Raw genomic sequence first — 12275 nt, 5'->3', positions numbered from 1 at the left:
ATATATATATGTATATTTCTTTTTTTTTCTTTGAATTAAGTTAACTAAAGTTTATACACGTTATTCTTTTCTCTGCCAAGCAGAAATGAACGGAACGAGAGATTGTATTGACAAGGTTTAGCGTTAAGTTTACAATTTCTTCTTTAACATTTCATGCACTTCTCTTCTATTTGGTCTACTTGTTTACTATTGTACTCTTTTGTTCTTTTAGATAATTTTGGGGGAGACGTTCGGAACGTTTAGGATGAACGTGTTTAGGAAAGGTTTGGGGCTGAGAGACCGTGTTCTCTTTTAGTTGCTTCGTCGTTTGTATTCATGTAATTTCACGTAGGAATTTAAATATGTAAAACAAATCACGCGTGTATATATAAACCACAAATTAACGAACTTTCGTATGCATTCGGAAAATAAATATGAAAAGGGAAATAGAAAAATCGCTGGATCTAAAATCTGAATAAAATTCTTTGTATTCATCCCTTATGGTTCGAGAAAAAAAAGTCGATTGTGTATCATACACAAAATTATTTTCAAAATTATTATCGTACTTCTTTATGAGAATCGCGCGTCTTCGAGTCACTTGTCCTTTTTTTCTTTAAAAACGCCTTTTGAAACGCGTTACTTTGCGAAAGAAGAAATTTTCGATTGAGCTTAAGACACGGAAATTTTATTATTAGCGTTAACGACGAAGATTTTTTCGAAAACTGAAAATTTGATTTCTGCGATGTTTCACAAGGATGGTTTTCAACGTCTCTTTCCATGTTGTTGAGTTTCGCGCTGTTTGACCGTATCCCGGTGCGAACACACATTTTTAATCGCGTACATGCGAATGAAAATACATACACACATACATACATGCATATACACTAACATGTACCCGCCTAGGGCCGCGCGTAAGTACATATAAGGAGGGCGCGGTAGCGCGCGTACGCGTTGCGTGCATATATCCACGTTAACGAAGCCACGCGGTAGCGTACGCGCGCGTATGTACCATTATTGTATCACGGCGTAGGATAAAATGTTGCATGTTGTTTCTATAATATGTGTTTTACGGATTGAAAATCCTTTAAATAGATGTCGTGTGTGACACAGCTTGGCAAGGCGAGGCTTTACACCGCAAGTCCAACGATCATTTGCATTTCGCGAGTCATGCAAGTAAGTGAACAAAGTAAACGACTGGAAGATGACGAAATTTGCGTAGAAGAGAAATATCAGTTCTCGAATTTCGATGAGCGGTCAAAATTAATTGGAAATCGTCAGAAATCGCTTCGACAAAGTATACGAAGGGCGTGATTGATAAAAATAGCTAACGAAAGAAATGGTGATCACGTGGCAAGTAAATTGATGAAGTACGAAAAATTTCTAACAGGCTGAAATCAGAAGTTCGACGAAGATCGTTGCGTTCTCGCGGAGTAAAGCTAAGGGGAGGCTAAGAGTCGATGTTATTCGCTGCACCTGAGTGCACTGACAACTCTCATACTATACCGTTTAATCGTCGTATAGTATAAAAAGGAAAACCAATTAATAGTACTATACCATAGTTGATAATGATTGCATAGTACATGTATCACGCACTCGTAAGCATATTTAAACGTGAAGGGGAAAAAAAAGTATAAAAAAAATTGATAAAGACATATAAGGAACGCACGCGTTACGAGAAAAACGTAACGCACCTTCTTCATTTTCTTCGCGGCAACATTTAATTGATTAATTAACGATTAATTACGATTACTATTATAATATTGTAAACTGTACGTAGGGCTCACACTGTCGCATAGCGGGGCTTCGATTTCAGCGGCGTGCGACTCTCGAATATCGAATAATTAACGTAGGCAAAAGCGCGTGTTCGAGCGGTCGCGAATTATAGTACAAAGTAAACTATTATATAATAATGTTAAGTGAGGTCGACGAGAAACGCGATGGTTAACAGACAACCGATTACAGATCGCGAATTTTTGTAAACTTACTATACACATAATTGAACGATCGCAGTACGATATGAGTCGGCATTGTGACGTCGATAATGATGATGATAACGTCGACGATGACAATTTGTATGATACGTAATAATTATAATTGGACGGGCAGAGAAACGAGCATCAGTGGAACGGTCAAGGATATCGACGGCCGCAAATTTAATTAAGCTTGTCACATTGCATTCTTCGATTCTCGCCGTTCGTTACGCAGGGTACTGTACGGATTCAATTAATAGGGATATTTAATTCTGTTCAACGGGCCGTAGTCTGCGTCAACGATCGTTAATAATCGTCGTATTTTTTTCATTTCAATCTTCGCTTCATTCGCTGGACAGACAGATCGATTCACTTGTTGCAATAATGTTACCATTTTTCTGTGATCCTTGAATAATACCGGTAAATGTTTAACTGGTTCGCGAGCCACGTTATCCGTTCGAAAGGATACATTTCAGCGATTGCTGATAGATGGACGAGGACACATACGTTTTACTCTAAGCAGTGTAAGTTGAAAATGCTCGTTACATATCAGTTTACAGAGAGATCGATGGCCGTTGCTTTCACCTCGTTTCACTCTTCGTGTGTCCTCTTCCGCTCTTACTGGTAATCGCGAGAGAACTGATTGTTTTCTGACTGTTTAACGTGATCGTAGTTTATATACCAAATAGCATCGCAATAGTTTATTATACAATGTAGTTACAATGTTGTTGAGATCGTTTTTACTACGGACTGTTCGATCATTTCGTTGCATCGTAGGCCGCAGAGAGAGAGAGAATGTAGAACGGTTCTCGACACGGTGCAGGTGCATAGAAGACGACGGTACGTGGTATCGTGCACAGATATGTATTTATGAACGATACTTATAGGAAATAGAGACCCTGTTATATACGCGTATTAGTAGTAGAATGGAAGAAAAAGACTGGTGAAACTCGAACACTGCCACATGATTCGAATCCTTCCGGGATCGATCCACGGATGCACGTCCTGACGCCGTCCGTCACGGTAACGGAAAACACAAATACTTCGTCATATTACAATACTAGTACAAATACTACCTCACACAAGACATACAGGGTGCAGAAGAAAGAAAAATGAAAGAATAGAAGGTTAAAAATAAATCTGTACATAAAGGGAAAAGAACGCACAGATTAAAAGAAAAAAAAGAATGGGAAGGCGGTATTTTGCGATAGAATCGATTGTCTCGAAATACAATTAAAAAAAGGACAGTGACGATGAAAAGAAAAGAATGATGATAAAATGGGAAATAAAAATGTAAGATGCATGCAGACGATAGCTAACAGAGATCAGAATAAAAAAGTTTGGAAATGGGACCGGTGACGTCTTAATACGACGGCACGTGACCCGCGCCACGAGTCCTTTTCTCAGGAATATGGGAACCAAGTACAAACTACAAAATATAATAGTCGATAAGATTTAAATAACATAAATCAATAATCAACCGATGCAATAGTTGAGTGTATAGTAGGGATCGTCGGTGTATACTTTTTGCACCGTTTCTCTTCATCTCGATCACTCTGTAACGTCTAATCTTTTCTCTTCTCTCGCTCATTCCCATTTCACTTTCTCATCCCACTTTTCTTTCCGTCTTTTGTCCACGTGAACATAATGTTGTTAATGACCACTGCTGCTGATCATGCTAAACGTGTTTCGTGGTCGATAGCGTTTACGCTGCATATTGCGTATTACTTAAATGTAACAATTAATTTTATGCATTCAGATGCATGTATCATTTCAGTTTTTTTCCTGTTAGTTGGAACTCGCTCTTTAGAAATCTTCGACTCTCATTCGTCTACTGGTTCGTTCTTTATAGGCGAATGAGAAAAAGAAAGGGTTGTTCTCTCAACTGCAACGCAGAAAAAAAAAATGTAGATCGATGAGCGAAGGGACAGATCTGTCTTAAGAAAGAACCAATTAACGAAAATTAATTAAATTAACGTGGACGACGATCAGTTTCATCGTGTACTTCTTTCGATTCACGAATCTATTAAGTCCTCTATTATCTTTCGAATATTCGATGATCCTTCGTTTTATCGCGATGCAATCATTCATCTAAACTTAAGGTCTTTGGACGCGTCAGACTCTTTTCTCGTTTCTCTCATTTTCCACACCACAAGGCTACATTCTTCGTGGTTACCATTGCTCCTGTTAAGATGCATTTGTTCTCTGTTAATCGTTTTGTTCCTTGGTGTTCCGCGATCGGACGAATGTCATTTTTTAATTGACGTACGTTTCCTTTTTCTTGATTGTTACCTAAATTTTTTAAGAATGTGATACATTCTTATATTTCATGTATAACTTCTATTCCTGTTTACTTTTGTCAAAGGTGTTCGATATCTATTTTTCTTTTTATTCTCATCGTTTTTGTTTCCTTAAGAATGTCATTACTACTTTTGCACGAGGGAAATTGATTAAGCGGTCCAGTAAACAGAAGCATCCGTCCGGTTGCAATTTCATCATCGACTCTCCAAGACAGTCAACTTCCTCGGCGAAATCTCTCCTTTACTTTCATCGTTTCATTCTTCGTTCACCCGATTTCGTTATACTCCGGCAGTAAAGCCGACAAACGGTGACCATTTCGTTCAAATATCGCGTATCTATGACAACATAATCTACTGATAATAATAATAATAGTAATAGTAATAATAATAGATGTATACGAAACCGCTTCTACCTCAATGAAACAGAATCTACACACTTAATATACACGAACATGTATACAAACGCAAACACACAATCGTACAAACGTACACGCACACACAGTAAGCATAGACCATCACATTAATTAGTTAATTAACCGATTCGTACAGTTGTATAACGTTTAAGGTTCCTCTTCGGTTTCTCTTTCTCGCATCGAGTCCCGTAATGAGAAGTATTATTTTTCTATATGACGCCAATTTTTTATGGTACGAAAATTAAAAACGGAGAAGCACACAAGGGAAGACAAGTAAACCGCGACAGAAATTAATATAACACATACAATGAAGTACGTAAATATTCGCACACACTTCGAGATTGAATAATTTTTTTAATATTGCACCTAACGTATTAATTCTTTTTAGGGCTCCGACAAAATTTAATTCATTAAGTCCAACATTAAATATATTATTCAACTTCGAAATGTGTACCAATGTTCATAGACTTTATTGTGTGTAAACCTTAAAAATGATATTGTACGATAAGAGGAATACAATGACGAATTGAATTACAGTTGCCGGAAGCTGCCACAAATAAATAGGTATATCGGATAATGATACTGACCACTTCATCCTTCATTTTTCCCTATCCTTGTTTATACTCCTTTCACTCCCTCCTCCAGATCACCCTTTCCTCAAGCACCCGAATATATGTAAATAACATCCGTTTATATTTATTTATTTATGTTTCTATGCGCTGGACGCGTCTATATTACACGCAATTGCAAATTAATCGATAACTATTCCTATTGATAGAACGAAAGAGTACACTCATTTTTTTAATATAAATATGAAATGGATATATATATATATATTATATATATAGATATATATATATAAATATATACATAGATAGAGTATATTATATGTAATATTAACGGAGGTACTTGTTTAGCTCGTAAGATGAAAAGCCCCGAACTCGTCGCCCCGCGATACGACAACCGCAAGTCGAAGACAAATGGAATAAAAGAAAATATAAATATAAATGAATATATATACATATACACACACACACAGTCACACGTAAAGAATGCAACAGAAACACACGCGTAAAAGGAAATGTGAAGAGGTGGAGGATTAAATGAAATAGAATAGAGAAAGAAAAAAAAATGCGATACGCAAATTGCTCGATCATGCGATGCACGCCACGCGATATAACACGCTTCTCCTCATGTGTATGTGTCACGAGCGAAATCTCGCTTCCCGATCGACTGCGGATCGACAGTGTCGAAAAGACGGTCTCTAGCTATTTTTGCTTTAAGATTAATGAAATGTATAAGACTCGTTGTCAGAAGAAACGTGTCCGTGACTTGATATCTGTTTTTATTTTTTTTTTTTTTGTTTCGTTCTTGTTAATTTGTAAAGAAATTGTTATATAATTTGATTTAGTTCTTACGCTACAGCAATTTATCGATTAAAAGGAAGTTAAGAAAAATTAATTTGAATTTTATAGTGTTTTGCTACAAGAAATAAATGGGGCACTTGTTTCCCAGAGGAATCTTATATTTCACGGAAGAAATAAAGATATCCGTCTTTTCAGTCCATGTATATTCTCTTTCGATCGGATGTTCTTGTTGTATTTTTCCTCGTAAACGGGAGGAGAGGAACGGTCGTGGCTTGCACTGCAGAGCGACACGGTGGTTACCAATTATGTTTTTAGGTTGAAAGATTAAGTTTTGCGTTACGATTATGAAGATAAGTTTGGGGGAGAAATACGTAGTAGAAAATGGAGAGACAGTGTGGAAGGAAGGCGTTGGGGATGAACGGGAGAGTGACACAAAGACGGCAGAATGACGAGCCTCTACTCTAGCATGAACGGAGCGTGAAATCCGACTGTATTGAGTTTTTTGTGTAGATACGCAAAAGTAAAAAGTACGACACAGTCTGCATTAATTGCGAAATTATTTTATTTATAAAAGCGGCTAGCGCGAGTGCATTTCGGAAGTTCGTTTCTGGTGCGATTCGAATACGTCGCGAACTTGTATAATTTATGTAAAACTCTTCTCGAGGATACTTTTCGATACATTCAAAATGATTAAGATGGCATGAACGAGTGAACGAAGCGTGAATGAGCGAATGGATGAGAGAGGAAAAAATGCGCAGAAACGAATTAGAAACGAAGAATGAGTCGAAACTCTGCCATCTATAACGATCCTGAAACGGGATTAGAATGGAAAATGAAATAATCATAATTATGATATGATTCATGTATTGAATGTTCTGGAAGGGAAAGTATGTCAAAAAGCAACAGAGGAGCACGGATTGCAAAATTGCAACGTTACAAATATATATATATATATATTCTTTTTTCTTTTTTTCCGAACGCGAACAGGGTGGCAGAGGTTCGTGCTACGCCGAGTCGAGTGTAACTCACCCTCTTTTTTGTTTGTATAAAAATTAATCGAAATTTAATTAGGCTATTAATAACTGTTCGATTACTGTAAAACAAGAAAAATTTACCATTAATTATAAATTACAAAAAATCTGACCAGCTGTACTTTTTTCCCCTTCCTTATTATTCTATTAAAAGGAAGTTAAGAAAAATTAATTTGAATTTTATAGTGTTTTGCTACAAGAAATAAATGGGGCACTTGTTTCCCAGAGGAATCTTATATTTCACGGAAGAAATAAAGATATCCGTCTTTTCAGTCCATGTATATTCTCTTTCGATCGGATGTTCTTGTTGTATTTTTCCTCGTAAACGGGAGGAGAGGAACGGTCGTGGCTTGCACTGCAGAGCGACACGGTGGTTACCAATTATGTTTTTAGGTTGAAAGATTAAGTTTTGCGTTACGATTATGAAGATAAGTTTGGGGGAGAAATACGTAGTAGAAAATGGAGAGACAGTGTGGAAGGAAGGCGTTGGGGATGAACGGGAGAGTGACACAAAGACGGCAGAATGACGAGCCTCTACTCTAGCATGAACGGAGCGTGAAATCCGACTGTATTGAGTTTTTTGTGTAGATACGCAAAAGTAAAAAGTACGACACAGTCTGCATTAATTGCGAAATTATTTTATTTATAAAAGCGGCTAGCGCGAGTGCATTTCGGAAGTTCGTTTCTGGTGCGATTCGAATACGTCGCGAACTTGTATAATTTATGTAAAACTCTTCTCGAGGATACTTTTCGATACATTCAAAATGATTAAGATGGCATGAACGAGTGAACGAAGCGTGAATGAGCGAATGGATGAGAGAGGAAAAAATGCGCAGAAACGAATTAGAAACGAAGAATGAGTCGAAACTCTGCCATCTATAACGATCCTGAAACGGGATTAGAATGGAAAATGAAATAATCATAATTATGATATGATTCATGTATTGAATGTTCTGGAAGGGAAAGTATGTCAAAAAGCAACAGAGGAGCACGGATTGCAAAATTGCAACGTTACAAATATATATATATATATATTCTTTTTTCTTTTTTTCCGAACGCGAACAGGGTGGCAGAGGTTCGTGCTACGCCGAGTCGAGTGTAACTCACCCTCTTTTTTGTTTGTATAAAAATTAATCGAAATTTAATTAGGCTATTAATAACTGTTCGATTACTGTAAAACAAGAAAAATTTACCATTAATTATAAATTACAAAAAATCTGACCAGCTGTACTTTTTTCCCCTTCCTTATTATTCCTTATCGATAAAAAGAATGATTTACAATAGTTAAGTTCAATTTGTTCTTTAAAATAGTATATTCATTTTTTTTATTTCGATTAACAGGTACAATGATTTAATTGAATGTGCGATCGATGATCAAATCGCTCGCCCGTTCCGCTATTGCGATTAAAACGGAATTTGGGTTACCAGAAATGGGAGATGGTAATACACTGGCGTCTACTATTCTCAGCTTATTGACGCCTTTAACTCTGTAACAAAAAGAGTTACAAGTTCAGTATACTTTTGTCATTAATAAAGAAACGTACATACATATGTGATCTTATGAATATTTATAGTATATTATAAAATAATAAGATTAAACTATTAAGAGATCCTTTCACTGCTCAGCGCGAAATATCTATTCGTTACTCGGTACGAAATATTTCACGTATCTTATGCATATAACAGTTTGCTCCGCAAAAGATTCGGAGACCTTTTAAAACGAAATAACTTAATACGTAGCGTATTTTATATTTAAGGAATCTAGAGTGTCTTATATTACGGATTTTATTAAAAAATTCAGATAATAAAGATAGACACCGAAGTAGTCCACATTAACGAAGAAGTTAATATTTTAATATGTAAATTGAAGTACTTTACCGTAATTTCTCGTCGACGACCGCACGATCGCCAGCACCCATCCTGCAGGTGCCGCACATGTGGTAACAGGTAAGACCGCCGACTCTCATCACGCATTCAGAGTATTCGACGTTCTGATAATCTTGTCGCAGGTGTCTGCATTCCTCTAGATCGGGGTAATGAACCCTCGCGCCGTACTCACGAAATTTGGGCGTCTCGAGTGTTCGAATGGCGAAATTTATGGCTGCAATATCCTCCCTCGTCACGCAATGCGCGATCCAAGAGAAAACGATCGCGTGAGAATCCATCAGATTCCATCGCGACATAAAAAGTTCGCTTACCTTCGTGGGTGCACAGGACGTCGTCGTACCGTTGAAGATACGCGGGATCGATTTTCGGCTGGTGACGGATATTGATGGACCTAAGTGAAACAGTTCCACGACTTTTTGGTTGCAAGCAATACGACAGGAATAGGAATCCTTCGTGAGTACTGCTGTTGTACGACGGGTACAACGCTCTATAAGGCTGTAAATTTATTTAACACAATTTTAGATTTGTCAAAACACAATTTCGATAGAACGTTTACCTCTGTTTTGTAATTAGATATGACTTTTAATATTCTCTCGTCAGTGGAACCCATACCAGAAAGCATAACGCCGCTGTCGTTGGTACGACCTACCGCCATTATAGCATTGGTGGCATACCATCCTTAACAAAAGGTATAGTTCAGAAATATGTAATACATCATAAGGAAACGAAAAAAGAGAACATTTTTCTGCACACCTCTCCCAAAAATGAAATAGTTAAGTATCTCGGGAAGCGTTTGTAATTTGAACAGAGTTATGCTCACGTTTGCCACAAGATGAACGTACACCGGAAGCATAAAATGATCGAAGAGGTTCTTGCCTACTTCCGGAAGATTGCTCACTACTGGTATCTATATAAGTATTTAAGTTTCCGCATTACGTAGACCGATTTGGTTTTTCGTAAAAGATTATAAAAAGAAATTGCACTTATAGAATTTGAACAGAATCTATTAGATTTCAAATATTTGCTTATGAGAAAGTCTAATAATTCGTCACCTGAAATTTATCGAGATCTTTTGCTGGCCCGATTCCTGAAAGCAACAATAACTGAGGAGTATTGATAGTACCAGCGCAAAGGATCACCTCCTTTTTAGCAACAATTCTTCCTACTGATCCATCTTTGTAAATCACCTTGACTCCGTCTACGTTAGAATTTTCTTTAAAAAATATCTGAAAATTCATAAAAGGTCTATTCAATCTAGAAGTTGATACATTTTATCGCTTTTTTTTTAAAGACCAAGATAGATTGAATATTGTTTAAATGAAATATTGAACGAAGTAAAATCGTGTAAAAAAATAGAATCTCACTCTTGAAACCAATGTGTTCGTCAGAATGTGCAAATTCCTTCTGTTCCAGGCATTTTGCAAATGCGCGTGAAATGTGCTCCATCGGGAGCCTCTTTTAGTCGTGTACATCCCCTTTTGTAGAGTCACATTATTCAACTTCAACGATTCTTCCGCCATTAGAAAAGCTTCTGCCAGGTATTCATCCTCTGGGCTGGACATTACGTTCATAATATCGGACACCTTTTTAAAGTACGGAAGTAGATCGGCGTGCGACCATCCCCTGGGCCAGGCTTTGTAATCTTCCGGCTTTCCGAAAGAGTGAACCAGATGATTTATTTGCCCGCTACCGCCCAACCCTTTGCCCCTCGGTACTTTTTGCACCTGTCGCAAAGTTCAATTTATTCATGGATCGACTAGTTCGTTTGCGAAATTTTTAGTCAATTGATTTTATAAATTTGAAATGTTGTATCATTTTATGACAGGCTACGTAAGTATCTTTGGCGCTGAGCGTTCATACTATCTCATAGATTCTTTCGCTCGTTATTTGAACGACCAACATTACAGCAATGGTGTACTTAATATTTGCACGATTCGTATTTTTTATAAGTAATTTAACGCGGTCTACAAAATCTATCTCTATACAATTCCATTATTGAAAAGAACGACCGTGTGACGATGTCTTCCGCGCTACTTACGAAGCGAATAGTGCTGACAGGATATCGAAATCTTTAGAGTTAGTTTCCCGTGTTGTAATTATAAGATTGCGTTAGAACTTGTGTAATTAAGTTTCATTTACGTGGTTCCAATATCCTTTCGATGAGAATAGTTGTGGTTCCGTCGAATAGGACCAATCGACGTCGGTTCCTTGCAGAACTGGCGCTAATATTGGAACCGATGATACCCATCCAAAGTGTCCTCCAGCTTCGACCAGTAAAACTGTTACGTTTGAGATCTCAGAGAGACGTGATGCAACTACGCATCCTGCCGTTCCGGCACCAACTTCATAAGTAGAACCATTTAAATATATTATTATACTTTTCTTCTCTTTTTAATTTCCCACAATGTATATGATGAGTCATTTAACTCTATCGCCTAAACTTACTCGAAAACTATTTGTTGTATCAAAAAGATGCTCAAACGCTAATGACTTAGTATAAAGGCGATTTTTTACTTGTTATCAAGTAAATTAATACGGCTAATTTTCCAAAATATTCCAATCGTTTGGCCTAATTTTGAGATAGTTATTCTGTTTAAAAGAATGTACTCTTATATTGCCCCCGATTGTATAAACTGAGCACAAGTTGCATCAGTGTAAAACGTTTATACCGAAATCCGATTTGGCTTAGCTATACATCAAGTAGGAAGAAAGACAACTACGAATTCTATGAATCTAGCGTGGATATGAAGCAGAGGATTAAACGGATTCTTCATATCTGCTTTTTCTTATTTAAAATGACGACGCATGCGGTACTGACAATGAGATTATTGGGATGTTCTACTACTTGCCGATTATGTAATCGTATTGTGTCTCAGGATACTTGATGATGCTTGCCGGGCCGTTGAAATAACAATGGTACACTAACGATATGAACAAAACGAGGATCGAGACCAGCACATAGTTCCACATCGTGCTTGAGGTAAGCACGATGCATCCACGATTGGTATCGGGGCTAGAACTACAATGAACTAACAGCGGTCGGGGTTCAGAGTACTTCCAATATTAAATTAGCATCTCGGAATCGATAGTCGTTTACAGTAATGGAGATGAAGGTCTGTCACAATACACGATAACAGTGAATAAATTAAGAATTAGGTCAAAATTGTGTGACGATGAGAGTGAATAAAAGTCCAGGGCAAATATTTTCATTTGCTTTTTTTGCTTGAAGTACCTATAATTTTGCATTCTACAATTCGATTAACACATGAATTTAAATATAAAAATTTAACATGTTTTGTTTCGAAATTTTACAAATATTTCTTTTATT

General features: G+C 37.1%; 1 protein-coding gene across 1 annotated transcript; it reads right to left on the bottom strand.

Annotated features, from left to right (window-relative positions):
• Positions 1-8349: 8349 nt before the first annotated feature.
• On the bottom strand, positions 8350-11917 carry LOC108625032 (neither inactivation nor afterpotential protein G). Its single transcript, XM_018024730.2, has 9 exons — positions 11797-11917; positions 11087-11289; positions 10312-10671; positions 10000-10173; positions 9701-9854; positions 9504-9625; positions 9259-9442; positions 8939-9161; positions 8350-8547 (listed from the first exon to the last, which is right to left on the bottom strand). The coding sequence occupies exons 1-9, from the start codon at positions 11915-11917 to the stop codon at positions 8412-8414; spliced, it is 1677 nt and encodes a 558-aa protein (XP_017880219.1). The 3' UTR covers positions 8350-8411.
• Between the last annotated feature and the right edge of the window lie 358 nt (positions 11918-12275).

Source organism: Ceratina calcarata, unplaced genomic scaffold, assembly GCF_001652005.2.
Source record: "Ceratina calcarata isolate Rehan_Ccalc_2016 unplaced genomic scaffold, ASM165200v1 scaffold119, whole genome shotgun sequence".
Classification (NCBI taxonomy): Eukaryota; Metazoa; Arthropoda; class Insecta; order Hymenoptera; family Apidae; genus Ceratina; species Ceratina calcarata.
This window is presented reverse-complemented; position numbering and strand designations above follow the sequence as displayed.

What these genes read in the sequence shown, in the direction of transcription:
- LOC108625032 (XM_018024730.2), bottom strand. Translation starts at nt 11,917, where the DNA reads ATGTGGAACTATGTGCTGGTCTCGATCCTCGTTTTGTTCATATCGTTA. An exon ending in ACAATACGATTACATAATCG is followed by an intron (nt 11,290 to 11,796) that starts GCAAGTAGTAGA and finishes CTACTTATGAAG; the next exon opens with TTGGTGCCGGAACGGCAGGA. An exon ending in GTCGTCGACGAGAAATTACG is followed by an intron (nt 8,548 to 8,938) that starts GTAAAGTACTTC and finishes TTTTTGTTACAG; the next exon opens with AGTTAAAGGCGTCAATAAGC.